General features: G+C 67.3%; 5 protein-coding genes across 10 annotated transcripts; 4 read left to right on the top strand and 1 right to left on the bottom strand.

Annotated features, from left to right (window-relative positions):
- The first annotated feature begins 6 nt into the window (after positions 1-6).
- On the top strand, positions 7-4,347 carry REEP6 (receptor accessory protein 6). The gene is made up of 5 exons (XM_085040615.1): positions 7-252; positions 2,439-2,532; positions 2,761-2,899; positions 3,097-3,265; positions 4,003-4,347. Exons 1-5 carry the CDS (start codon positions 138-140, stop codon positions 4,053-4,055), a joined length of 570 nt encoding a protein of 189 aa, XP_084896741.1. The 5' UTR covers positions 7-137; the 3' UTR covers positions 4,056-4,347.
- Positions 4,348-4,440: 93 nt separating this feature from the next.
- C28H19orf25 (chromosome 28 C19orf25 homolog) lies at positions 4,441-6,572 on the top strand. 4 transcript variants are annotated; one of them, XM_085040626.1, is made up of 3 exons: positions 4,441-4,502; positions 5,245-5,418; positions 5,611-6,572. In XM_085040626.1, exons 2-3 carry the CDS (start codon positions 5,271-5,273, stop codon positions 5,790-5,792), a joined length of 330 nt encoding a protein of 109 aa, XP_084896752.1. In that variant the 5' UTR covers positions 4,441-4,502; positions 5,245-5,270; the 3' UTR covers positions 5,793-6,572. The 4 variants fall into 4 exon arrangements, with proteins under 4 accessions (XP_084896752.1, XP_084896753.1, XP_084896754.1 ...); XM_085040627.1 differs by having other exon boundaries at positions 4,454-4,522; XM_085040628.1 differs by having other exon boundaries at positions 4,477-4,531.
- Positions 6,011-6,475, top strand: LOC146426183 (toll/interleukin-1 receptor domain-containing adapter protein-like). The gene has a single exon (XM_085040152.1). The coding sequence runs from the start codon at positions 6,011-6,013 to the stop codon at positions 6,473-6,475; it is 465 nt and encodes a 154-aa protein (XP_084896278.1).
- A 97-nt stretch (positions 6,573-6,669) lies between the features above and the next one.
- On the top strand, positions 6,670-9,456 carry GZMM (granzyme M). Its single transcript, XM_085040611.1, has 5 exons — positions 6,670-7,145; positions 7,248-7,392; positions 7,812-8,063; positions 8,240-8,434; positions 9,219-9,456. The coding sequence occupies exons 1-5, from the start codon at positions 6,838-6,840 to the stop codon at positions 9,234-9,236; spliced, it is 918 nt and encodes a 305-aa protein (XP_084896737.1). The 5' UTR covers positions 6,670-6,837; the 3' UTR covers positions 9,237-9,456.
- On the bottom strand, positions 8,420-25,691 carry APC2 (APC regulator of Wnt signaling pathway 2). Of its 3 annotated transcripts, none has more exons than XM_085040598.1 (15): positions 25,569-25,691; positions 21,438-21,596; positions 21,252-21,342; positions 20,950-21,118; positions 20,767-20,875; positions 20,566-20,679; positions 19,875-19,952; positions 18,140-18,220; positions 17,689-18,064; positions 17,141-17,236; positions 16,907-17,046; positions 16,750-16,827; positions 16,550-16,666; positions 15,764-15,978; positions 8,420-15,260 (listed from the first exon to the last, which is right to left on the bottom strand). In XM_085040598.1, the coding sequence occupies exons 2-15, from the start codon at positions 21,576-21,578 to the stop codon at positions 9,878-9,880; spliced, it is 7,188 nt and encodes a 2,395-aa protein (XP_084896724.1). In that variant the 5' UTR covers positions 21,579-21,596; positions 25,569-25,691; the 3' UTR covers positions 8,420-9,877. The 3 variants fall into 3 exon arrangements, with proteins under 3 accessions (XP_084896724.1, XP_084896722.1, XP_084896723.1); XM_085040596.1 differs by having other exon boundaries at positions 17,683-18,064; XM_085040597.1 differs by lacking the exon at positions 25,569-25,691 and adding an exon at positions 22,070-23,934 and having other exon boundaries at positions 17,683-18,064.
- Positions 25,692-26,855: the final 1,164 nt, after the last annotated feature.

The raw sequence follows: 26,855 nt of genomic DNA on the forward strand, positions 1-26,855 counted from the left end.
TTTGCCCCGCCCCTCTCCCCTAGGCCACGCCCCCGCCACGCCCCCACCGGCCGCACTGACCGGGGCGCGGGGTCGCTCCGGGGCCGCTCCGGGGCCACCGCCGCCGCTTCACCGCCTCCAGCATCGCCGCCGCCGCCATGGGCTCGCTGCAGCAGCGCCTGCAGAGCTTCCTCGACCGCCCCGGGCCCGTCGGCGACCTGCTGGGCCGGCTGGAAGCCTATACCGGCGTCCAACGGTTCTACCTGGCCACAGGTGCGACCGGTACCGCGGGGCCTCCCCGGTTCTCCCGTTCTGTCCCCTTCTCCCCCGTGTCCTGGGGCGCCTTGGGGGCCGCTCGCTGTGGCTGTGGGCTCGGCGGAGGGGCACAGGGAGGGCAGGCAGGGCCGCCCTGGTTGGGGGAGCGGAGCAGGGCCGTGCTGGGAGGGGGCTGGGGGCACCGGGGGTGACACCGCTGTCACCGCGCCTTCGATGGGCACGAAATCCCTAAATCCCAAAACCCACAGAGTCCGAGTGTCAGAGGTGTCAAACAGACCCTCCAGACCCCTGGCCCTCACTGAGAGGGTCCCCACTCTGGGTGAGCCCCCAAATCGTGGTGGGTCAGACCAGGCGCTGGGGATGGCAGCTCATCGCTGTGTCCCGCTGCTGGGACTGAGGGGATCCGGCCTTTAGGATCCGGCCTTTAACCGGATCCCCGTTGTTCATTAATGAGGAACCAGCCGGATTCTCCCCTGGGATCCTCCTCCTGGCACGCCGTGCCCCCTCTCCTCTGACCCTCGACCCTGTGCCCTCTCTGCCAACTTCAACCAGCCCTGTCTGCGTGCTTTAATTTGGGATTTCATATCAAGCCTCTCAGAAGGGGCTCTGAGCTCCCTTTTTTCCAGGTTTTCAGCCTCCAGGTCTGATTTCCTAGCCCTTCACCTGCAGCAGGGCTGGTTTCCCCATTCCGAGGGGGATGAGGGTCCCTGGAGGGGCACAGGCTGCTCTGCAGGCTGTGTTTGGATGTGGTGCCACTCAGGTGTCCTCCAGCCAAAACAATCCCGGGGATTTGGTCAGGCTGGGCCGTGATGGACTTTTGGGGTAGGACAGGAATGGAAGCACCAAGAAGTGATGGTTCCACGTTCTGGCTCCCTGTCTCGCAAAGGAGAAGCTGCTGCTAAACTAAAAATTCCCGATTTCTCCCTCCCATGGCTCTGGGGCGACCCCAAATTTGTTTTTGAACCCCTGGGCTGGGGTTTGAAGCCCACCTCTGGGCAGCACCACCTCCAACCCCTCCCTCAGCGAAGCCTTTCCCTCGGTTTTTGCTGTTACATAAATTTCTCTGGGGGCTCAAATCCTGTGAAATCCCTTCTAAGGCTCTTGGGGAATGAAACCCAGCACTGCCTGGACCTGCCTGCCCTCCTCGGAGGGAGGTTTGGGATCGCTCCAAAGCCACGTTGCTCCTGCCCGTCTCCCGGGAAAGACCCGGAGCTGTGGGTGCCCCGGATCGGGGCCGGAGCTCAGCGCAGGAATGCTGCAGCGAGCAGAGCGGGGATAATCCTCCCTCCAAGCCCGAGCAAGGACTTTCCTCTAATTCAGCAGCACAGACAGGTTAATTCCCAGCTTTCTTCCTGCTGATGGAGGAGTTTGTTCCAGGGCTGGGGGGAAGCGGCTGGGCTGGACAAAGTGCTCCGCTCTGTGTATCGCTGAGGTTTTCCTGACCTCTGAGCCCGGTGTGAGCGAGCTGTGCCGTGGTTTTCACCCCAAAATCTCCCTGCCCCACCTTCCCCAGCCACCCTCCCTCCCAGCTCCGCTGTTCCAGCCTCCCGCGAGTGTCCGAGCGCCGGGCAGGCTCCAGGCCACCAAAACCCCTCCGGCTCACATTTAATTTAACGATCTAATTGAATAGCAGGGAAGCGGGATTGGATTGCCGCTCCCGGGGGAGCCAACCCTTCCCTTGCCGGGCGGCTGCTCGGCAGCCAGGAGCGCCCGCGGGAGGAGCCGCGATCCCGGGCGGCTGATCCGGGAGCAGGGCTCGTCCTTGAGCGGGAGGTGTGGGAATGCCGAGCGGCTCCGAGCCCCGCGAGCGGGGGAGAGAGAGGAGCGGAGCCTTGACTTTGGCCCATGGGTGTGTTGCCAGCGTCTCCGGTTCCTGCCTCCCTGGCTCCGCTCCAAGCTGGGAGCGACAAGGGGGGAAAGTGCTGCGAGATTGGGGTGGTAAAGTCCCCATCCGGGCCAGGGGAGGGGACGAGCGGTGACAGGAGCAGGTCACAAGTCCCTCGGGGAGGAGCGGGCTCTGCCACGTGCCTCGTCACATCGAACACCTCCGCCGTGCTGTGGAATTAATTAATTGGGGGTGGTCGTTATCCCCGTCCCACTGTGCGATGAGAATCCTGCTCAGCAGGCTGAGAGGGGTCTCCCCCGGTGACAGCAGGCGCGAGACTGTCCCCTGTCCCCCGCAGGTTCCGTGACTTTCCTGGGGCTGTACCTCATGTTCGGCTATGGCGCTTCTCTGCTCTGCAACATCATCGGCTTCGTCTACCCTGCCTACGTCTCGTAAGTACCTGTCGGGCACCTGGAGAGCATTCCCCGCCCCTAGCTGAGGGTCTTCCTGCCCAGTGAAGAGGCAATCATGGCTGGGAAGCCCTTGAGACCTTCCTGGAAACGCTGGGACTGTGCCAGCCTGGGGGCAGGAGCAGGTTCCCTCCAGGGCTTGGAGGATTTGGGAAGGTGTAGCCCATCCCGGGACTGCAGCAGCCGTGTCCTTCCCCTCTCCTGCCGCAGCATCAAAGCCATCGAGAGCAGAAACAAGGAGGATGACACCATGTGGCTCACGTACTGGGTGGTCTACGGCGTCTTCAGCGTCGCCGAGTTCTTCTCCGACCTTTTCCTCTACTGGTTCCCCTTCTACTACGCCGGGAAGGTAAAGGCTGTGCGAGGCTCCTCTCATCCCGAGGCTGAACAGGGAGGAGCTGAGTGTGGTGCGCTCTGACCCATGAGCGTGGTGGAGCTCAGATTCAGTGAGCTCCAGCTTTGGATGCTGCTGTTGGAGCAGGCTGGGCGGCGCTGGAGCAGCTGAGCCCCCGGCAGGCTCCAGCTGAGCCCCCGCTGTCCCCGCAGTGCCTGTTCCTGGTGTGGTGCATGGCCCCCGTGCCCTGGAACGGCTCCCAGGTCCTCTACCACAGCGTCATCCGGCCCTGCTTCCTGAAGCACCACGAGACGGTGGACACCGTGATGGGCAACATCGGCGCCAAGGCGCTGGACGCGGCGTCCGCTGTCACCCGAGAAGGTGACTCGGGTTCCCCTGTCCCTCCATCCCGCTCCGTGTCCGGGTTTTCCCAGCGCAGGGGTGTGGGGCAGCTCGGTTTAATTACCAGCAAGTGATTATTTCTCCGTGCCCATGAGCCCCGGGGAGGTCACAGTCCCCTCTCTAACCTCTCTCTCCTCTCCGCGCCGCACGCCGCAGTCCTGCAGACTCTGTCCAGCAGCAGAGCCCGGCTGGCGGCCGGGGTGGCCCCGCAGCCCAGCCTGTCCGTATGTAACGAGCCGCGGCTCCCGCTGCCGCCGCGCGGGGCCGGGGCCGGGCCGTGCCAGGCGCCCGCCGGCTCTCGTGTCCGCCGTGGCACCGGCCAAACGGCTCCGCTCCCGCGGGCACCGGCGCGCCTCCCGCACAACCGGCCCTTCCTCCCGCGGCGTGCCTAGAGCAGGCGCTTCCCTCCCGCTTCCCCGTAGCCAGAGCCCATCCGTGTGTCCATCCGTGTGTCCATCCCTGTGTCCATCCGTGTGTCCATCCACTGTCCATTCCCGCCTCCATCCCTGCGTCCAAGTGCTCCTCAGCGCTGCTGCCAGCCCGGGGCTCCCCTCCGGAGCCCCCCGGCTGTGGGGAGGGCAGGGCTGGCTGTCACCCGCCGTGCTCAGCGGGACAGGGAGGGAACGGGGCGGTGACGCGGGGCAGGGCCGGGCCGGACCTCAGGACACCGGCCACTGCCCCGGGGACGGCCACTAACGCCAGCCGTGTCTCCGCAGGCGCCAGAGCACCACCCCTGAGCCTGACCCAGCTAGTGGAGAAGGTGAAGTAAGAGGGGCATCGGCGCCCCCGGTACTACAGCTCCGTTACTGGGACCGTTACCGGCACCGACGGCCCCAGTACCGGCACCGCGCTACCGGTACCGGCATCCCCCGTTCTGGCACCGAAGTCCCCCGTACGGACGCCGGTATCTGCACCGTGCTCCCGGTACCGGCGCCACGCTCCCGGTACCGGCACCATGGCCCTGTTACCGGTACCGGCAGCCCCGGGCCGCACCCGCCCGGGATCCCGAATTGCTGCAGCCCCAGTCTGTTGTTCCCCCAATAAACCCCGGTGCCCGCGAAGCGCTGCTCTCGCGTGTTCCGTGACACCGCGCGGCGCCTTTAAGAGCGGGCTGGGGGCGGAGCCTCCCGGGAAGGGGAGACACGTATTTGATGACGTCATGGGTGTGGCGGAAGTGCGGCTGGACGGCGGGCGGGACGGGGCGGTCAGTCTGTCGGTCCGTCTGCGGTACCGGGGGTCGGTGTGGTTGGTCAGGGGCTCTGTCCGTGTGTCCGGGAGGGCGGAGTGGGTCGGTTTGTGTGTGCGGGGGTGGGGCTGTGTCTGTCTGTCTGTCCAGCGGCGAGGGAGCAAGGAGGGGTCTGTCTGTCTGTCTGTCTGTCCAGCGGCGAGGGGCAAGGAGGGGTCTGTCCGTCTGTCTATCCCTCCAGCGGCGGGGGGGGCAAGGAGGGGTCTGTCCGTCTGTCTGTCTGTCCAGCGGCGAGGGGGCAAGGAGGGGTCTGTCCGTCTGTCTGTCCGTCCAGCGGCGGGGGGGGGCTAAGGAGGGGTCTGTCCGTCTGTCTGTCCGTTCAGCGGCGGGGGGGGTGTGGGACAAGGGGAGGTCTGTTCATCTGTCCGTCCAGCGGCGGAGAAGGAGGTCGGTCTGTCCGGGAGGGGGGGTCAGCTCAGGGGGTCAGTGTGTCTGTCTAAAGGGGGTGCGAGTGCAGGGGTCGGTCGGTCTGTCTGTCCGTCTGTCTGTCTGTCTGTCTGTCCGGAGGGGAAGGTGAGGCGCGCTCTGTTTGTCCATCCGTGGGGACAGCGAGGGGGCTCTGCCTGCTGGGAGGGTCCGTCTGTCTGTCCAAAGGGCAGCACAGGGGGTCTGTCCGTCTTGGGGGGATAGAAAAAGGAAGGGAGTGTCTGTCTGTCTGTCTGTCTGTCCGGGGTAGGTGCAGCTCAGCCCCCTCACACCCCTCCATCCCCAGCCCCTCCCGCATGACCCTCCCCCGGCATGAGCTCCAAGGCCAAGCGGGTGCTGCCCACCCGCCCTGAGCCCCCCAGCGTGGAGCAGATCCTGGCCGACGTGCAGAGCACCCACCCGAGCGACCCCATCTTCGTCCTCCCCGCCGAGCCCCCCCAGGAGCCCGGCCCCGCTCCAGGTGAGCCCGCGCTGGGGACACGGGGGGCGTGGGGACACGGGGGGCGTGGGGACAAGGGGGGCGTGGGGACAAGCGGGGCGTGGGGACACGGGGGGCGTGGGGACACGGGGGGCGTGGGGACAAGGGGGGCGTGGGGACAAGGGGGGCTTGGGGACTCCCCCAGCCCCGCTGAGCCCCCGCTCTGCCCGCCAGGCTGCCCCGACCCCGCGGCCGAGGAGCGGGAGCGGCTCTACGGGCAGATCCGCTCCTACGTGGGGATGAACCAGCGGCTGCAGGAATCCCGGCAGCGGCTGCGGGAGCGGCGCCGGGAGCTGCAGAGGGTCGGAGAGGCGCTGCAGGGTAGCATCGCGGAGATGAGGCAGAAGGCGTGCTGAGGGACAGTGGTGGGCACCTCGGGACTCGCCACGTTGTGGTTCCACCTTCCCAGAACTGTTTGCGTTGTGAAGATCTGGATTTGCCAGGACGTTTCCAGCTGTGCCACCTCAGTGACCTTTGCCCAGGGGACGCTGGGATCCGCCGGTCCGGCACAGTGGCACCTTCCTGGTGCAGGAACAAAGGCTTGCACCCCACCTTTTGTCCCCAGATGGCTGCCATGTCCCCTGGGGGTGGCATGTCCTCTGCCCCCTACGACTTTTCCCTCTGGTACTTCCCTGAGGATGACCACGTCGCTTCCCGCATCGCACAGCGCCTGAGGGAGGAAGGCTTTCGGGGCTTCACCGAGCACGAGGACCGAGTGGCCGGGACATCGGTCATCCTGACGGCCGTGGAGGCCATCGAGGCCAGCCGGGTGGCCATCCTGCTGCTCTCGGCCAAGTCGGTGGGTGACCCGTGGTGCCAGCGCGTGTCCCAGTGGAACTTGTTCCGCAACATCCACCACCACGGCACCAAGGTGGTCCCCGTGTGCGTGGGGGTCACCAAAGCCCAGGTGCCACCCTTCCTGAGGCACCTGGTCCTGTTGGAATACCAGAACGAGTTCTTCTTCCAGAGGCTCCTGGCCAGCCTGAGGTCCCACCCAGGGAGTGGGGCCAGGCGGGTGCCACCCACAGGGACACGCTGAGGGACCGCTGGGGTGGCCGGGTCGGGGGCCACCACTGCCCCACGGTGATGGTGGCAGGAAAACTGTCCTGTTTTACTAATAAAGATGATGGGAATGGGCCACCCGGCGCTGTCATCAATCTCAAATCTCCAGTTTTGGAGAGCTGAAGGTGCCTCTTTCTGTCTGCAAAGCCGAGCAGCGGAGGGGCCGTGGGTGTTTCCCACCCCAGCAGGTGTTACCTTGTGGGTGCTTCTTCCCCTTCCTGTCCCCCTGAGTGGGATCTGTACCCCACTGCCACCCTGCTCTGCTGTCACACGCAACCTGGGGCTCCTCCAGCGCTGCTGCAGCTCGGGAGCAGTGCTGGGAGACGCAGAACAGGCGGGATGGGCGTGAAGGGCTGCCTGGGGCCGCTGCTGCTGCTGCTGCTGCTGCTGCCTTCCCTCCCTCGGGGTGAGCACTGGGGCCGTGTGTTCAGCGTGGCCAGCGCAGGCTCGGAGTCACTGGCCGGGGCGGTGGCAGGGGCTAGTGGGGACGGGATCTGGCTGCAGCCGTCCATCGTCGGGGGACACGAGGCCAAACCGCACTCCCGGCCCTACATGGCATCTCTGCAGTTCGGGGGGACTCAGTCCTGCGGAGCAGCGCTGTTGCACCAGCGCTGGGTGCTGACAGCCGCGCACTGCCTGCAGGGGAGGTGAGTGCGGCACGGCAGTTCCCTGCCCGGAGCGGGGATGGAGGGCTCGGTGGGGCTCCGGGTGACAAACCCCGGGCTGACACCGCTGCCGGGGCGGGACAGGTCGTGGGACAAGGCAGCGGTGGTGGTCGGGCTGCACAAGCTGAAGGATCGCGGGCCGGACACGCAGACATTCCCCATCCGGGCTGCCTGTCCCCACCCCGGCTACGACCGAAAGACGATGGAGAACGACCTGCTCCTGCTCCAGGTGGGGCTCGGCCCGGCCCGGGGGGCTCGGGGAAGGGTCCGAGGCGGGGCTGGAGCGGCGGCGGTGCCGGGAAGCGCTGCCGGGGAGGGGCGGGGGGTTGGCGCGGTGTCGGTGCAGCTGCGCTCGGTGACATTTCCGCTTCTCACCCGCACGAGATTTCACACCTGGGTGTGAAATCATCTCCCCTCTCCCACGGGCGCCGCACCGGCTCGGTGCTCCTCTTCCACCCGCAGCGCTGGGGGGCTCATCCTCAGCCCCCTCCCTGGCGGCATTGGGGTGCTCCCTCTCCACCCCTCCCCTGCGGTATTGGGGTCACTGGCAATGACCCCAATACCCCTCGGCCCCCCACCGGCGGTGTTGGGGTGCTCCCTGCCTGCCCCCCTGCCCGTGGGGGATCTGACACCTCTCCCCGCCCGCAGCTGGAGGGGAAGGTGACACTGAGCAAGACACGGCGGCTGATCTCGCTGGCCAGCCGGGAGCCGGCGCCGGGGTCGCGGTGCAGCCTGGCGGGCTGGGGGGTCCAGGGGGGCGGGAAGCTGTCGCCCACCCTGCAGGAGCTGGAGGTGACGGTGATGGACGCGCGGATGTGCAACAACAGCCGCTACTGGCGCGGTGAAATCGCCCCCACCATGATCTGCTTCCAGGGGCGCCGCGGCTCGGCACCCGCCAAGGTGAGCATTTGGGGGTCTGGGGGCTACAAAGCTCTGCCCACCCTGAGCCACCGTGCCTAGGTCTGGGTGGGCTCCGGGAGGATACTCGCCTTGAGCAGGTGAGGTGTCCCCCTGGCCATGGTGAGGGTCCCTGTCCCCTGGTCACGGTCCACTCCCCGGTGTCACACCCCCGGCAGGGTGACTCGGGGGGCCCGTTGGTGTGCGGGAAGCGGCCGGCGGTGGCCGGAGTGATGTCCTTCAGCAGCCAGGACCCCACTGACCCCTCCAAGCCGCCGGTGGCCACCTCGACGGTGAAGTACAAGAAATGGATCCAGAGAACGCTGCGGAAGGGCTGCCAGGGACAGACAGAACACCCCTTCCTATTTACACAGGTTGGCTTTTAATTGGGAATACTGCCCAGAGTCTGGTAAAATAACATCCTTAGTACATAGATACAGTGACGGGGAGCAGAGCCCGGCGGGATTGTCCGTGGAGAAGGGGGAGGAAGGTGGCTTGGACCCGGGGGGCGACGCTGGGACTCCTCCCATCACCCCTGCGCTCCGTTACAGCACTCGGGAGTTCTTTTCCCCTTTTTCCTTCAGTCCCAGCCGCTGGTCACTCCGTGCAGCCGCTGCCAGAGCAGGGGGGCTCCAGCGGACATCGGGGTGTCCCCAACCCCACAGCCCCAGTGCACAGCCCCTGCATGTCCCCAGAGCCCTGCTGTCTCCCTGGCCTCACTATGTGTCCCCAGAGGCCCTCACGGTGTCCCCCACAGCCCCCCAGGTGTGTCCCTTGCAGATGTCCCCTGTGCCTGTCCCTGCAGCCCCCAGTGGCACTGGGATGGTGGGGCACAAAGGTCACCCCACCCAAAGCAGGTGGTGATGGTGGGAGGCCAGGGAGATATCCCAGGGGTCTGGGACTGCCTGGACTGGGGGGTCCCTCCAGCCCATCCCACTCCCCGGGGGCGGCTGGCAGCAGGAGTGGGGTGTCCCCGAGGTTTTGGGGCTCGTGGGCGTAATCCAGTCCCGGATGGATTCGTGTCCACATCCACAAGGACACACCGCGATCCTGGCCGCGAGCCGAGGCTGGGGGGCTGCGGATGAAGGTGAGGGACCCCAGACCCTTTCCTGGGGGTTGGGCATCCCCGTGCTGGCTCAGCACCTTGTCCCCTCCCAGCGCAGCCCCCCAGCCTGATGACAACACCCCGTGAGACCCCCGGGATGGACCATCGGGACCCCAGCGACCCCTGCCCGGCTTCTCCCGCACCATTTCCACCTGCCACCACCCCGGACCGGCACAGGTCGGCAATCAGGAGCCTCCAAATGCACAAACATCTCCTAGCGCCCATCTCCCCCTCCAAAGCCTCTCCCCCGTGACCCTTCTCCTGTTAATAAATGAGCTGCGATCGTTGGCAGAGCCGAGCTGGTGCCAGACAAGCTGGAGCGTGTGGGGTTTTCCCGGTACTGGGATGTGCTGTGTCAGCTTCCTGGCATGCAGGATCAGGCTCTGGCTCAACCCCTGGGCGAGCAGGATGAGGGCACATGGGGACACGGCCCCACCTCAGCTTGTCCCTGGATGTCCCTCAGGGGAGGAGATAGTCCACGAGGATCACCCCAGGTTGGGGTGTCAGACCCAGAACGTTCCCAGTTCTGTCCAGTCCTTAGCGCTGGGAACTGTGATGTTCCAGTCCAGCAAGACCCCAGCCGGGGCCAGCAGCAAGTTGGGGTGACTCCCTGGTCCCCAGCTGTCCCACATCCCCATGTGTGTCCCCCCAGCGCAGTCCTGGCCAGCTCCCGTGGGGCTGGCGGTGTCGCGGGACCCTCACTGGGACATCCTCAAGCTTGGATTTTCTCCACCGCCTTGTCGGCCACCGCCGTCACCGCCATGGGGCTGGGGACGTAGTTGAAGGGGGTGACCCGGGCGGCTTTGCTGGGCGAGCCGTGCCGGCTGGCGGGGAAGGTCCCGGCGGGAGCCTCGTGGCCGAAGGAGATGGGCAGGGCGGCCTTGGCGGGCGCGGGGGCTTCCCCGTCGCCGGTGACGCGGGGGTGCGGGGGTCCCTCGCGGCTCTCCAGAGTGGGAGAGGTGCTGGAGTTGGTCTTGGCGGTGGCGAAATCCTCGGTCTGCACCACGGCGTCGCTGGTCTTCCTGGGCGTGCCGGGGGTGCCGGGCGTACCGGGGGGCTCCTCGTCCCCGGAGCCCGCCAGAGGCAGCGCGGAGGAGGGCAGCGTGCTCTTGAGGATGTGCGGGATGTCCTCGTCGCGGATCCTCCGCCACGTGCCCTTCATCACCACCACCGGCGGCTTCCCCGGCGGCCCCCCGGGAGCCGGCTCGTTCTGCCGCCGCCGCGCCGCCGCCTCGGAGCGCACGGAGGACGGGCTGGCTGCCCGCCGGGCCACGCTGATGTTGGGCGAGGACGAGTAGCGCTTGAAGGGCTCGGCCGCGGGCGCGCTGGTCTTCACCGGCAGCCGGGACGGGCTCTCGGAGCTGGTCCGGCGCGGCGGCTTGACCCCGGCCGTGGCTTTGCCGCCGGGCTGGGCTCTGGGGATGAGCGGCCGCTGGCCGGGGGCAGCCGGTTTGGCCGCCTTGAGCTCGTCGCAGCGGGAGGAGCAGAGGAACACGGCCGGGAGCGCGGCTCGGCTGCGCTGGGGAGAGCCCCGGCGAGGCAGAGAGGTGGCCGGCGGCGCCGGGGACAGGTCGGAGCGGTGTCGCAGCAGCAGGCTCGAGGATTCCTTGATGAAGGTGAGCTGGCGCAGGAAGCCGGAGCGGTCCGAGTCGCTGCCGCTGGAGCGGGCGGATGACATCCGCACCAGGTTGAGCCGGCTGCCCCCCGGAGCCCCGGGCCGAGCCTTGGAGCCATCGACGTGCTCCTCCAGCACCGGCATGGCCCCCCGGCCCGGCAGCACCTTCCTGCTGGGCTTCTGCATGAAGGGGATGCGCACGGGCGACTTCTGCGTCTTGGACTGCTTGGGGGCCGGCGATTTGGGGGCCGGGGCTCTGGCTGGGGGTCCCGGCGGGGACGAGGAGCCGCCCGCCTTGCCCGCGGCCGGGGCGCCCTGTTTGGTGACCTGGGAGGGCGACGGCAGCTTCTTGGGGGCGTGCTGGGATGGCGTGGAGGTGCGGGAGGAGCCCGAGGAGGGGGGACCTTTGCCGATGCGGGCTGGCGGGGTCGTGCTCCTCTTGGGCAGCGCCAGGTCCGCCGTTTCGGGGGCTTTGCCCAGCCGGTGCAGGCTCCGAGAGCGCTGCTGGCTCAGCGAGAGGTTCTTGGCCGGCGGCGCCTCGGGCTTGGCCGCCGGGGTCTTCTTCGGGGTGGCCCGCGGGCTGGAGGCATCTTTGGCCAGGCTGGGCATGTAGATGACGGTTCTGCCGCGGAAGACCACGGGCAGGTTGGGCACCGGCTTGGCGGGCGCCGGGCTCCGCTCCGCCCTGGCGCTGGCACGGCCGGCGGGACGGGAACCGGCCGCGTCCTTCCGCTCCGGGCGGCCCTTGCTGTGCTCCCTCCTCGCCGTGTCCCGGCCCGAAGCGCTGCCGGGCCGCTGCTTCTCCTGCCTGCCCAGGGAGAGCTGCAGCGTGGAGCCCACCGAGAGCCCCGACATGAAGGACAGGATGGAGTCGGACTCGGAGGAAGGCTCCCGTGACAGGGAGGCAGCGGCCTGGTGCAGCCAGGTGACGATGGAGTTGGCTCCCTCCTGGATCGCTTGCCACTCCACGCTGTCCAGGTCGGAGCCGCGGTCGGAGCCGGCGTCCTCCTCGGGGTGATGCCTGGCCTCGGTTTTCCGCTCCCTCCCGCCGGCTGCCGGCGGCTTCTGCTTCCTCTCCACCAGCCTGCGGCGAGCCGCGGGCCGCCGGCGCTTGGGCATGGCCGAGCCGATGCACTTCTGCAGCAGATCATCCTCCGAGTTGAGGCTGGGGGAGCTGGGCGAGCCCCCCTGCGCCTGCCCCGCCGCTGCCGAGCGCGGCCAGGTGGCTTTGCCGCAGGGCTGACCCCTCTCCTCGCCCTCCGACAGGTTGGCGTCGCTCAGGGAGCTCATGGAGGAGCTCAGGGAGTAGCAAGGCGGCGTCTCGTCGGCGATGAGGTTGTTCTGAGGCTTCGTCTTCACCGGACGGGGACCAGGCTCGGGGTCCTTGTGGGGCACGGAGCCTCCCCAGCGCTCTCTCCGTGGCGCCCGGCCGGGCTGGGCTCTGCTGCCGGACCCTTCCCTGCCCGCCTCGGGCAGCTCGTCCAAATCGGGATCGTAGAAGCAGTAGACGGCTTCCTCCGTCGGCGTGGTGTGGCACAGCGACTGGAACACCACCCCGTCCTCCAGGGCATCCTCCTTCCTCCCGGGGGCACCGCTGGCCCTGCCCACCCCCAGCTCCAGCCCGGCCGAGCCCTTCGGGAGGGTCTGGCTCCGCTTGCCGTCCCCACGGCCCGGGCCCGCTTTGGCCTTTCCGGCGGAGCTGAGCCGGGCTGGGGCCGAGCTGCCGGAGGCGGCTCTGCGGGCCGGGATGGTGCCGGGCTCCCGGCGCCGCTCGGGCAGGGGGTGCTCGGCCTCCTCGCCCGCCGGGTACCGCAGCGTCTCGTCGCTCAGCGAGGCGGCGCTGGAGAAGTTGACGGGAGTCCCGTCGGCCGAGTCGGTGAAGGAGTCGTCGTCCTTGAAGAGGTCGCGGGCGGTGGCTCGCAGGCGCTTGGGGACGCCGGGGTGGGCGTGGGCTGGCACCAGCATGTACACGGGGACGTGCTTCTTGGTCTGCGGGTGCAGCACCTGGCCGGACAGCAGCGAGGTCTTGACCTTGCGGAAGCGGGAGGGCATGGCCGAGCTGATGCACTCCTTGAGGATCTCGATGTCGTCGTCGTCGGGAGGCTCGGGGCGCTCGGCCCTTCGCCGGCCCTCCAGGTAGCGCTCCTCCCGCCGCTCCTCCCGCTTCTCGTGGGCCGCGAAATTCAGGCTGTTCTTCTCCGGGAAGGTGGGGATCAGCTTGAGCTCCACGTCCTTCTGGACGTAGTGCTCGTGGAGGGGAAGGGCGCTCAGGCTGGAGGCGCACGAGAAGTTCTCGTTGGGTTTCTCCACCGTGAAGTAGACCATGGAGTCCAGGTCCTGGGGCAGCTGGAACCTCTCCTTGAAGTCGGTGATCTCCATGAACTTCTTGACGTTGTTCTCCCACTGGATGTTGAACTGGCTGGTCTCCTTCTCGGGCTGGCAGCCCAGCTCGAAGAGGGGAGTCTTGCTGCGGCTGGGGGGCATGGTCTGCCCGGGGCTGTCGGGCAGCTCGCTGGGGCTGATGGTGCCGCTGATCATCTCGCTGCACGGGTCGCTCTGGATGGAGCTGGCGATGGAGGGGCTCTCGAAGCTGCCCAGGGAGCTGACGGAGCTGCAGCGGCTCATCACCAGCGGCGTCTCCTGGATGTAGTTCTCCGAGGAGCTGGATGGCGTCAGGTCCTCCTGGCGCGAGGGCGAAGCCTCCCGCAGGAAAACTTTGTCGCGCTTCGGGAAGGGGATGCTGATGGGCTGGGAGATCCCCACCGGCGTGGTGGGACCCAGATCCGCCGCCTTCTCCTTCTCCTGCCTGCCATCCTCCCCTTCTCCGTCCCCTTCCTCCATCTCCAGGATCTCCAGGGAGGAGTCGCTATCCAGGTCGTTCTCGCTGTGGCTCTGCCCGTCCAGCACATTGTCTGCTGAGGAGAGGGAGGACAGGGAGCTGCACCGGGAGAAGCAGATGGGGGTGTCCTCCACCGAGTATTTCTGCACCGACTCCTGCTCTGCCGAGGCTGGCGGCTGGGCCGGCAGCTTCTCCGGGATCTTGCTCAGGGGCTCAGCTGCCTGCAGCAGCGCCGGGGGGAGCCAGGCTTGCTTCCTGCCCAGGAGGGAGGGCTGGTGGCCGGCGGCCGCACTGCTCTTGGCCAGGGTCTCGAACATGGGGACGTGCTGGTAGGACGGGGAGAGCTTGATGGTGCGAACATGGGGGTCTGCGGGGGGCTTGGTGCCCACCTCCTTCTTCCACTCCGTCTCCTTCTCCGGCGCCTTGGGGCTGGGGAAAGTCACCGTCTTCTTGGCCCGTTCGGGCAGCAGGTCCCTCTGCTCCGGTTTGTCCAGCTCAGCCGAGTCCCGCGCCGGCGGTTCGGCCCGCTCCGGTTTGCCCAGGATGCTCTTGAGGTCGAGCCTGCTGGGCCGCTTCTGGTAGCGCTGCAGCTCGTCGCGATAGTCCAGGAAGGCGGCCCTGGGGCAGGGCTTCATGTGCTCCTTGGTGCAGTAGCCGTCGCTGGTGCTGCCGCTGTTGAGGCTGTCGGTGGACAGGCTGGTGTAAGCTGTCTTCAGCCGCAGCAGGGTGTGCGCCCGGCTCAGGCTCTCCCGCTTGCCGAAGCCGCCGGCATCCGACAGCCGGCATGGTGAGCACGACTGGGCGCGTGCTTCATGTCCCTCCTCGGGGCCATACTGCCAGTCCAGGCAGTGGTCCTCGGAGCTGAGGCTGAAGCTGTCGTCTGAGGAGTTGTGCATGGTGGAGATGTCCTCCACCAGCTTGTCGATCTTGGCCACCGTGCTGGAGATCTTGTTGGCCAACTTCTCGGCCGCCAGCGAGACGTCGTCCTCCGGCAGCGGTGGCTTCTTGGGCTCTGCCGCCTTGCCGCTGCCGTCCTTCTCCGGCTCCGGGCAGCGCCGCTGTGCCAGCGCCCTGGGCAGCGCCTGGCCCTGCAGGAAGGAGGAGTTGAGGAACATGGAGAGGACGGAGGCGCTGGCTGTCTCCACGCCGGTGGAGATGTTGGGCACCTCGTCATCATCGAAGCACCCAGAGTCGGAGGCGTAGTCCTTCACCAGGCTCTCCATGTGCCTCATCGGCTTCTTGGCGCTCTGGCCCTTCAGGCTCTGCTTCTCCATGCTGTCGAAGGTCTCAGCCAGGTGTTTGGCATCCAGCTCGGCCTCCAGCGCCTTCTGCTTGCGCATGTAGAGCGAGGGCATGCAGGAGCCCGGCGACACCACGGCCGCGTCCTTGTACTTGGGGGGCCGGTTGGTGAGCAGGTTGCGCAGCGCGGCCGCGCTGCCCATGGCGATCATCTTGTGCTTGGAGTGGATGAGGTTGCGGAGCATGCTGACCGCGCCCAGGTCCCACAGCAGCTCCTGGTCGCGGGGGCTGCGGGCTGACAGGTTCCAGAGGGTGCCGCAGGCGTTGCTGACGATGGTCAGGCTGTGCGAGCGCAGGTGCTGCAGCAGCGTCTGCAGGCAGTTGTGGTCCCGGAGCACCTGCCTGTGGGGCATGGGGACACCCCGGCTGTCAGGAGGGTCCTTGACACCTCCCGGCTCCATTCCTGGGGCCCAAGGTGTTCCCAGCCCTGTCCAGCCATGGCATCCCCCCAGTGCTGTCCCTGGGGTCTGCAGTGCCCCTTATCCTGCAGGACCCCCAGCCATGGGATCCCCCAACACCATCCGTGGAGCCCAGATTCCCCCATCCCCATCCTACACACACCCATGGCGTCCCCAAACCCATTCCTGCAGTCCATGGAGCCTGGGATTCCCCATCCCCATCCTAAACACACCCATGGCATCCCCTAACACCACCCCTGCAGTCCATGGAGCTTAGGGTTCCCCATCCCCATCCTAACCACACCCATGGCATTCCCAAACCCATTCCCAAAATCCGTGATGTCCAGGATCCCCCATTCCCATCCTACCCTCAGCCATGGCATCCCGCAGCACCGCCGCAGGTGTCCGTGGTGCCCTGTGTCCCTCAGGTGTGTCCCCACCCCTCACCTGTAATCCTCCCGCGTGGCAACAAGGCTGGAGACGTTCCTGAGGATGCCACCGCCGCTCTCGATGATGGCCAGCGAGTTGCTCTGGCACTTGTAGGTCAGGGTGCTGACCAGGAAGCCCAGGGCACCTTCCACCCCGCAGATGGCTGCCTTGTTCTCTGTGCTGTGCGCCGACAGGTTCCACAGAGCGCTCAGGACACTCTTCAGTGTTGACTCCTGTTCCAGGGGGGACACAAAGCCCTGTCAGCCCTGTCTGGGCATCCTGTGCCCTCTGTCACCCACCCCAGGGGGACACAAAGCCCTGTCAGCCCTGTCCGGCCACCCTGAGCCTGCTGTCAGCTACCCCAGGGGGGACACAATCCCCTGTCAGCACTGTCCAGCCATCCTGAGCCCACTGCCACCCACCCCAGGGGGGACACAATGCCTTGTCAGCCCTATCCGGCCACCCTGAGCCTGCTGTCACCCTCCCCAGTGGGGACACAAACCCCTGTCAAGCCTGTCTGGCCACCCTATGCCCACTGTCACCTGCCCCAAGGGGGACACAAACAACTGTCAACACTGTCCAGCCACCCTGAGCCCACTGCCACCCACCCCAGGGGGACACAAACCCCTGTCAGCCCTGTCTGGCCACCCTGAGCCTGCTGTCACCCTCCCCAGTGAGGACACAACCCCCTGTCAAGCCTGTGTGGCCACCCTGTGCCCACTGTCACCTGCTCCAGGGGGGACACAAACCCCTGTCAGCCCTGTCTGGCCATCCTGTCCCCGCTGTCACCCTGGCCAGGCTCACCTTGCCGGCGTGCAGGGCACAGCGCGTCAGCCCGGTGACACTGCCCACCTCCCGCAGCACCTTCTTGCTGTTGATGTCAGCGCGCCAGGAGAGGTTCCTCAGGATGCTGGAGACCACCTGGAGGGGCAGAGCGGGGTCAGTGGGCACGGGGACTGTCCCCCTGGCTGTCCCCCACCCCAGGGAGCCCCACCAGCACCCACCTGGTGCAGCTCCTCGCTGTCGGAGCCCAGCTGAGCCACGATGGCCTCCATGCAGCCCCGGCGGGAGCACAGCGTGGCCTGCAGGGAGGACAGGGGGGATGAGGGTGACGCCGTGACCCCCAGACCCCGCTGAGCCCCCCGGACCGCCGCCCCCCACCTTGTTGACCACGTCGCCGAAGGTGAGGTTGGTGAGGGCCATCCCCGCGTAGCGCCGCAGCGCCAGGTTCAGGGGGTCGTTGGTCATCTTGTGCATCTCGTAGTCCACCTGCAGCAGCTCGGCCACCGCCTGCAGCCCACCTGTGGCACGGGGCAGGGGTCATTTGGGGTCCCCAAGCCCCAGCACCCCGCCTGGCTGCGGTGCAGAGGGAGGGAGTTCCCTCCCCGTGCTCACCCAGCTCGTTCATGGCCCGCCGGTACTCCTCGTCGAAGGACAGCTTCATGATGGCACAGGTGGCCTGGCAGATCTGCGGCTCGATGGGCACTGGCACTGCGGGGGGATGAGGGTCAGTCCCTGGAGCTGGCAGTGCAGTCCCCTCTGTCACTCAGGGATGGTCCCAGCCCCTGTCCCCTGTGTCACCAGGGGTGCTCCCAGCCCCTGTCCCCTGTGTCACCCGGGGATGCTCCCAGCCCTGTCCCTTGTGTCACCAGGGATGTTCCCAGCCCCTGTCCCCTGTGTGACCCGGGGATGCCCCCAGCCCTGTCCCTTGTGTCACCCGGGGATGCTCCCAGCCCCTCGCAGCCTTGTCCCGTGTGTCACCAGGGATGCTCCCAGCCCCTGTCCCCTGTGTCACCAGGGATCCTCCCAGCCCTGTCCCCTGTGTCACCCGAGGATGCTCCCAGCCCTGTCCCCTCTGTCACCCGGGGATGCTCCCAGCCCCTCCCAGCCCTGTTCCCTGTGTCACCAGCGATGCTCCCAGCCCTGTCCCCCCACACCCGCACCCTCAGGTCCCCGTCCCCCGTCGCGGCTCTGCATCTGCAGCCAGTCCCAGCAGGTCTCCGAGTAGGAGCGGATCTGCTCCAGCACGTGCAGCACCCGCATCTCCTTCTTGGCCTGGCCCTCGTCGGGCTGCGAGAACACGATGTTGTGCAGGGCGGCGTTGGCTCTCATCCGGGCGTCCTTGGCTCCCGTGGGGCTCTCGGGTGGCCCCGGCTCGCCGTCGGAGTCGTGCAGGATCTGGATGAGCAGGGGCAGGCAGCCCGACTTGCGCATGGCCAGGCAGCTCTCCTGCGAGCTGGACATGGCCAGCAGGGTGCGGGACATGTCCTCCTTGTCCCGCGTGGCCAGCATGGACAGCAGCCAGAACACCACCTCCACCTGCGGGGGACACGAAGGGGTCGCGGCGAGCCTCAGCCCGGGCTCAGCCCACCCCAGCTGGGCGCTGCACCTCACCTTGGTGTTGCCCCCCTCCTCGGGGTGGGTCGGGGGGTCCAGGCTGCCATCCCCCTCCATGCCCGGGACCTTCCCGCAGAGCTGCAGAGGAGGGGACAGTTGGGGGGTCGCATGGCAGGACCCTCACCCCCACAGCCAGCCCCTCCCCAGTTTTCCACCACCCCCTGCCATTCCCAGGAGTCGCTTCCGTCAGCGCCAGGGGTGTGTTTTAAGCTAAAATCAGGGATGATTGGGACGGGGGAGCTGCAGAAAGGGAGAGTGTGGGTGGGCGGTGGGGAGGGAGCTGGGGCTGAGCCTGCGGAGCTGATGGAGGGGTTGGCAGAGAGGGGCTGTGAGGGATTGGGGGCGTCTGGGGGTGTTGGAGGGGCTGGGGACGGTGGGGGGCCGTGGGTGGTGCCACGGGCGACTGTGGGTGATGGCGGGGGTGTGATGATGGGACCATGTCGATGGTGAGGGATGTCAGTGACAGTGGGGACAGTGGTGATGGCAGCCTGTGACAGTGATGGCAAGGCTGTGGGTGACAGTGGGGCTGTGTGGATAGGAGGCTGTGACAATGACAGTGGTGGGGCTGTGGGTGACAGGGGGACCACGACAATGGTGAGGGATGTGGGTGACAGTGGGACAATGGTGATGGCAGCCCATGATGATGATGGTGATGGTGAGGGATGTGGGTGACAATGTGACGATGGTGATGGCAGCTCACAGTGATGATGGTGGTGGGGCTGTGGGTGACAGTGGGACTGTGGTGATGGGGGCTGTGACAATGACAGTGGTGGGGCTGTGGGTGACAGTGGGGCCATGGCGATGTTGGCGCTGTGGGTGACAGTGGGACAGTGGTGATGTTGGGGGATGTGGGTGACAGTGGGACAGTGGTGATGTTGAGGCTGTGGGTGACAGTGTGACAATGGCGAAGGTGAGGCTGTGGGTGACAGTGGGACCATGGCGATGGCAGCCCATGACAATGATGGTGATGGCGAGGCTGTGGGTGACAGTGTGACAATGGCGATGGCAGCCCATGATGATGATGATGGTGGCGTGGCTGTGGGTGGCAGTGGGGCCGCGGCAGAGATGGGGCTGTGGGTGACAGTGTGACAATGGCGATGTTGGGGCTGTGGGTGACAGTGTGACGATGGCAATGGCAGCCCATGACAATGATGGTGATGGTAAGGCTGTGGGTGACAGTGTGACGATGGCAATGGCAGCCCATGACAATGATGGTGATGGTAAGGCTGTGGGTGACAGTGTGACCATGACAATGGCAGCCCATGACAATGATGGTGATGGTAAGGCTGTGGGTGACAGTGTGACGATGGCAATGGCAGCCCATGACAATGATGGTGATGGCGAGGCTGTGGGTGACAGTGTGACAATGGCGATGGCAGCCCATGACGATGACAATGGCGGTGTGGCTGTGGGTGGCAGTGGGGCCGCGGCAGGGATGGGGCTGTGGGTGACACCGGGCCATGGCGACGGCAGCCCGCGACGGTGACAATGACGCTGTGGATGGCAGGCTGCCCACCCCGGCGCCTCGGCCGGCGGCAGATGCCGCGGGAGCCCCGCGCCCGCCCGCCATGGCCTACTTCTGGTCTCCATGGCAACTGCCCATTTCACGGTGCCCGAGCCACACAAAGCCCTGGCTGTGCCGATGGGGACAGCGCGGGGACAACGGCGGGGGGGCCGTGCTGGCCCCCTCCTCCACCCTCCCTGCGGCCCAGGGACACCCCGACCCTGCTACCTGCGGGTCGGGCTGCTGCGCCTTGTCCTGCGCCTCCATCAGCTCCTTGTCGATCTGCTCCAGCCGGGATGCCCGGATCTGGGGGGCAGAGAGGGGTTTGGAGAGGGCCGGGACCCCCCAGGACCACCAAAAATGGGAGGGCGGGGTGTAAGTGTGCGAGGAATGGCGTGTGAGGGTGTGAGGAGCTGGTGTGGGGTTTGAGGAGCTCGTGTAGGGTGTGAGGAGATAGTGTAGGGTGTGAGGAGATAGTGTAGGGTGTGAGGAGATTGTGTAGGGTATGAGGAGATAGTGTAGGGTGTGAGGAGCTGGTGTAGGGTGTGAGGAGCTGGTGGAGAGAGTGAGGAGCTCAGGTAGGGAGTGAGCATCTGCTGTAGAGTGTGAGGAGCTTGTGCAGGGTTTGAGGAACTGGTGTGGGGTGTGAGGAGCTGGTGGAGAGAGTGAGCAGATAGTGTAGGGTGTGAGGAGCTGGTGTGGGGTTTGAGGAGATGGTGGAGAGAGTGAGGAGCTCGTGCAAGGTGTGAGGAGATAGTGTAGGGTGTGAGGAGCTGGTGTGGGGTGTGAGGAGCTTGTGAGGAGCTGCTTGTGAGGGTGCCCAGGCTTGAGCCTATCAATCTGGGGCCCCTATCAGTCCGGTTCCCCCCCGAGCCCCCCAGGAGCAGAACAGGGGCAGTTTGGGGGTGAAGCACCCGACCTGTGCCCGCTGCACCATCTCGTCGGCCGTCCCGAAGCGTTCCTCCATCAGCGAGCGGATGTGCTGCGCCTCGAACTGCAGCTGCTGCCGGATCAGATCCATCTGCATGGAGAACTGGGGGGCACAGCGGGCTGGCATCAGTGCGACACGGTCCGGGCGGTGCCCCGCGGCCCGGGAGGGGACAGCGGTGGCCCCACTCACCGTCTCCACGTGGGGCAGCTCGTCCAGGCGCGTGGCCAGGCTCTGCAGCTGCGCGTAGTACCAAACCTTCTCCTTCTCCTCCTTCTCGATCTCCCCCAGCAGGAAACACCTGGCGAGCGGGGAGACCCCGTCAGCACAGCCCCCACCGGCGCCCCCAGCCCCCTTCCGCCCCCAGAGCGTCACCTCTCGCGGTCCAGCTCCTCCAGCATGCGGAAGGTGGCCTTGCCCAGCTCGCCGGGGCATTCCCGGTGCGCGGCGGGGGCCGGCGGGCTCTCCTCGGCGCCGCGCCCGGTGCTCGGTACCTCCGGGGCGAACTTGAGGTTGTACAGGCTGGTGATGTCCATCTGCAGGGCTGGGGAGGGCGACAGCGGGGTCAGGGTGGGTTTGGAGGGGTCAGGGTGGGTTTGGAGGGGTCAGGGTGGGTTTGGAGGGGTCAGGGTGTGTTTGGCGGGGTGTCCCCCTCCCCACCCTGCCCTGGCACCCACCTTTGAGCTGGTCCAGCACCTCCGTCTGCCCCGAGGACACCATGACTCGGGCCTCCTGCTCCAGCTTGCCCTGGAGGTGCTTCAGGACCTCCTGAAACAGGGATGAAGCCGTTGAGGAGGGGGAGACGTGGATGGAAACCCCCCAAGCTCGGGGTCTGTTCCCCCCCGCGCCGGGCCCGAGCCCACCTTCATGTCCGAGGTCTCATTTTCCAGCTTGGAGAGGTGGTTGGAGTTATCCTCCAGCTCTCGCCGGAGGTGGCTGTTCTCCTTCTTCAGCGCCTCCACCTGCCGCACCAGCTGGTCGTACGAGGCGATGGAGCCGGACATCTTCACCTCCTCCAGCGCCTGCGGGGGGTGGGTGGGGTGGGCAGCACGCCGGGGGTGTCCCCAGCACCCTCACAGCCCCCCAGCGCCCACCGGACCGCGGCACAGCGCTGGGCACAGCACCACCCGCACCCCACAGAGCCCGGGAACAGCCGGCGCCCCCCAAGCCCCCCCGAGGGGCGTCCCCAGCTCAGGGTGGGGGTCCAGCGCCACCCCTCCCCCTTGCAGGGCCCCCCCAGCCCCGCCAGCCCCCGTCTGTCCCCACCCTCCGCAGAGCTCCGCTCTCCGCTGCCTTTGTCTCGCTTTTGTCTTCTCCCGCTCCCGACCCTCTCCCGCTCCGCTCCCTCCGGCACCGGGGGCAGTCCCGGCCCCGCCGCGGCCCCCCCGCCCCGCTCTGCCCTCCCCAAAGCCCCCTCGGCCCCTCTGTGCCCCCCCAGCCACCCCCAGCCCCCCAAACCTCCTCTTGCCGCAGCGCCCGCGGCCGCCCGTCGCACCTGCCCGGGGGGACACACGCGACGCTGTCACACGCGGGGAGGGGGGATCGGGGACGGGGACCCCTCATCGCCCCCCCGGAGGGTCGGGCGGGCAGCGGGAGCGCGGTGGCCCCGCGGCGCCTTCGTCAGCACGGCGTGTGAGCGCGGGGAGCCGGTAACGGGGGGCTGGGGGGTCCCTCCGCCCCTCTGCTGCCCCCACCCCACACCCCCTCCCCAGAGGGATTGGGGGGGACAGCCAGCGAACCCCCCCGGCACTGACACCCCCAAATCTGCCCCACGGCGGCTCCCTCTGCTTCCGCAAAACCTTTTGGGGGTGCCGGCACCCCCTTCCAGCACAGAGGCTCCACCGGGCAGTGGTGGAACCCAGCAACCCCCGAGGCGCCATCCATGTCCTTCACACCCCCAGGAGCCACTCCGGGTCCCCCCAAACTGCTCCCTCATCCCTGCACCCCACAGCGCTGGGGGACCCCCCATCCTGCCTGTGGGTCCTGCTATGGGGTCCCCACTGCCTGCACTTCCCGAGGGAGGCAAAAGCCCCCCTCCGGTGTCTATCCCGAAAATTCCCCCAGGGAGAGCAATAACCCCGGGAGGATGGGAAGGGGGAGGGTGGGAGCCGCGGTGGGAGCAGAGGAAGGGTTGGGGGTTGGAATGAGGGATGCAGGATTGGGGATATAGGATGGACAATGAGGGATTCAGGAGGGAGGGGTGCGGGAGGATGGGTGATGGATGCGGGGTGAGGGATGCGGGAATGTGGAATTCAGGGTGATGGATGAAGGGTGAGGGATGTGGAATGAGGGATGCGGGGTGAGGGATGCAGGAATATGGAATTCAGGGTGATGGATGCAGGATGAGGGATGCGGGAGTATGCAATGCAGGGTGATGGATTCGGGATGACGGATGCAGCATGAGGGACGTGGGATGGTCGGTGCGGGATACGGGATATGGGATACAGGGGTGAGGGATGGGGGATACGGAAGGCCAGATGAGGGAGCTGGGGTGGTGGATGCGGGATGCAGGATAATGGATGCGGGATGCGGGATGAGCACGGCCTGCTGTTGCTATGGCGACAGCGATGGGGGAGCACAGGCGGTTCCCGGCCCTTCCCGAGGACTCAGACATGGAGGATGGGGGTGTTCAGCCCTGGAGGGGATAACGGGAGCCAGGGGGGAACACGTTCCCCTCTACCCAGCACCACAAACCTGTGGGTAACCACCCAACAGCTCAATCCCCTGGGGAGCCCCCACCCTGTAAGATTCGGGGTGCTCCAGCCGCCCTCCCCGCGGGGTCAGGGCTGGGATATTCGGGGGGTTGATGGAGGGGAGGTCTGAGCTCTGAGTCCCCTAAATTCCTGGCAGGGCCGGCCGAGCGCAGCGGCCGCAGCGGCGCCGAGATCTGCAGCCTGCGGGGAGGGGCTGGGGCTGCACCTGCATCCAGGAAACGTCGAGACACAACGGGAAAGGGGGGCCGGGGCTGCGGGAAAAGGGGCCAGGGATGCGGGAAAAGGGGCCAGGGATGCGGGAAAAGGGACCAGGGATGCGGGAAAAGCGGGCCAGGGCTGCAGCTATGCTCCAGCACCGTGATGGTCACTGTCCCACAGGACACGGTGTCCCCCCACGGGCTGGGTGGGCTGACCCTGGGGGGATGTGATGGCTCGGGGTCCTGGGTGTGTCTCCTGCCACCTCCAAAAGCTGCCCTTCTCTGCTGAGGGCACCCCAGGACTGGCCGGGGCCACCGGTGGGGCCTGGATGCATCCAGCAATTTCCTGGCAGGGCAGATGCTGCAGCAGATGAAGCAGCAGCTGCACTGCCCAGCACACCCCACTGTCCTCCACGCTGCCCACAGTGCCCACTGCCCACCTCACTGCCCACAGTGCCCACCTCAGTGCCCACCCAACTGCCCACAGTGCCCACTGCCCACCTCAGTGCCCACCTCACTGCCCACTGCCCACCACCCCACCATCCTCTGCATTGTTCATCACATTGTCCTGCCCAAAGTGCCCACCGGCCACTGCCCACCACATGTGATGCCACCTTGGCCTGGGCAGAGCAGGGCAGGGCTGGGGGGCTCTGGGGATACCCCAAGCTCCCCACACCCCTCGGCTCACTCCAGCCTGGCAGCAGCTCTGGGGACAGGGCTGGGGACAGGGACCGCGGCCATCAGCCGAGCACAGCCGCCACAGCTGAGCCCCCGGCCGGCTGCGGCTCCCGGAGCCCCCGGGGACATTAAACAAACAGCATGTTGTCACCAGCTCGGGCTGATCGACCCGGCCCCGGGGACCCCCGGCCACAGCAAACCCCCCCTGGGGAGCGCAGGCCCCCCCACCGCGACCCTGCACACCTGCGGGGACACATGCAGGGACACGGGGATTTGGGATTCATCGCCCTCCCCTCGCACAGCATCGACCCCCGCAGCCCCCGCACAGCACCTGCACACGCACATGTATGTGCACACGCACATGTATGTGCACACGCACGGCACGGCCTGGGCATGGATGTAGAGCCCTGGTGGGGCGAGCATTGGGGTCCCCAGCACCCCTAGCACGGCCCCAACACAATGCAGGGCCCCAATACCCACCCCACACCCCAGGGCGCCCGAGCGGGATGGAACGTGCCTGGGCCAGCAGCCACCTCCCCACCCCCATCCAGGGGTGACCAGGGACACCCCAGCCAGGGGACACCTCAGCCAGGGGACACCCCAGCCAGGGGACACGGCACTGCGACCCTCGGGGTTGATGTGCTGGCTTAGAGGCCGAGTTTTTTGATGGACCGGTTTGGGAGGTGGATTTGGGGTGCGGGTTTGTGGGGAGGGTTTGGGGTGCGGTTATGGTGCGGTTTTGGGGCTCCAGGTCGGGGGTTCACCCCAATCCGAGGCCCAGCCGCGCTGGGGGGACATGGGGAGGGGGGATCGCGGGGAGCCGAGCTCGCATCAGGGCGGGGGGAGCTGCTGTCACCCCCGGGGGGAGCCCACCGCCTCGCCTGCCGGATGGGGGTGGGATTGGAACGGGGATGGGATGGGATGGGATGGGATGGGATGGGGGTGAAGGTGAAGATGGGGACGGGAGGTGCTGTTCCCTCTTCCCCCCCCGCCCGGTGACTCCCCGCCGAGCCCCGGCATTGTCCGGCCTTTGTCCCTGCAGGATGCGGGGGATAAACGCTGCCCGACCCTCCCGATCCGCCTGAACCCCCTGATCGGCCCTGAACCCTCCTGTCCCCCAATATTCCCCCGATCCCCCCGATCCCGCGGGATGGAGCCGCGCTCGCCGCAGGATCCGGCGCAGCCAGGGCCGGGTGCCACCCCACCGCGGGGAAGGGGCGCAAATCAGGGTCCCCCCGATGCATCCAACCCCCTCAAGCCGACACCGCACCCCGATCGCCCCCCGGCCCCACCGCGGAGCCCCCCCGCCTCCCCCCATCGCCGGCGGCTGCAGCGGCCGGAGCGGCCGGGACCCCCGGAGGGCTCGGGGGGTGCGCGGGGGTGCGCGGGGCAGGTGCGGCCGTACCTCATCCCCGGCGGTGCGGAGCGGTGCGGGGCGGTGCGGAGCGGTGCGGAGCTGGGCGAGGCTCCGGCGCGGCCCCGAGCAGCCGCATCCCGCCCCCGCCCCCCCGCTCCCGGTCGGGATTTTCCAGCGGCGCCGCCGCCGTTAGAGGGCGGCACCGGGGGCTCCCCGCGCCCCCCCCGCGGCCCCCCGGGCTGTGCCGGGTGCGGGGAGCCGGGACCCTCGGGGAGGGCTCCGTTCCCCTCCATCCGCCTCTTTTCCAGCCTTCGCAAAAACGCGGATCTGCCTCGTCCCCATGTCCCGGGGACGCACCTGCCGCTGCCGGGACCTGTCCCTCCAGACCGGACCTGTCCCTCCAGACCGGACCTGTCCCTCCAGACCGAACCTGTCCCTCCAGACCGGACCGGTCCCTGTCCCTCCAGGCCGGACCGGTCCCTCCAGACCAAAACGGCCCCTCCAGACGGAACCCGTCACCCCGGAGCCTCCGTGTCCTTGGGGATCCGCCCCAGGGTGCGGCAGCTCGGTGTCACCCCGGGATGAGCGGGACCCTCACCACGACCCCTCTGCAGCACATCCCTCCCGCGACTGTGGCCTCTGCCGTGTGCCCAGGCCACTGTCACCCACCGGGGCACTGTCACCACCTCCCGGCTTGGGCATCCTGGCCCTCTGGGCATCGCCCCCCGGGGCTGAGGGTCCCCACACGGCCCCAGGGACCCCAGCCCTGTGCCCACCTCTCCAGCGGGGGAGGACGAGGACTCTCAAGGTCACGTTGCTTGAACAAAAAGGGACCCAGTGCCAGGGGACCTGCCCTAAAGGACAAAGGGCTCCAGCACCATCGGGAGGGGGAATGGGCTGGGGGGTGTGAGACTCAGCGGGCTGGAGCTGGGCCCTGAGGGATCCCCAAGGGACCCTGGCCAGCAGCAGGGACAAGCCAGAACCACCCTGGGGACAAACGGTCCCTCCATCGATGGCTTCACCGCGGGACTTGGCTCTGGTGATGGGCATTGGGTTCCTCGGGCTGAGTTCAGGGACAAACCAGGTCATCAGCATGGGATCACCACACATATCTTCCTTACCATCATCCCCCTCATCTCTGTGAGCAGTTTCTCCCCCAAAACACCTCCATCCCTCCCAGCCTGAGCAGCAAACTCCCAGTTCACCCCACATCTGCTGCACCAAAATCCTTTGGGATCCCACATTCAGGACGAGAAAATAATTGGGGTTTTGACATCCCATTTTGGGCTTTGGCAGCTTCTCCTGGGAGCAGGGCTGATTCTGAGCCCTGGGAAC

This window comes from Lichenostomus cassidix, chromosome 28 (assembly GCF_008360975.1).
Source record: "Lichenostomus cassidix isolate B80296 chromosome 28, HeHo_3.0, whole genome shotgun sequence".
NCBI lineage: Eukaryota > Metazoa > Chordata > Aves > Passeriformes > Meliphagidae > Lichenostomus > Lichenostomus cassidix.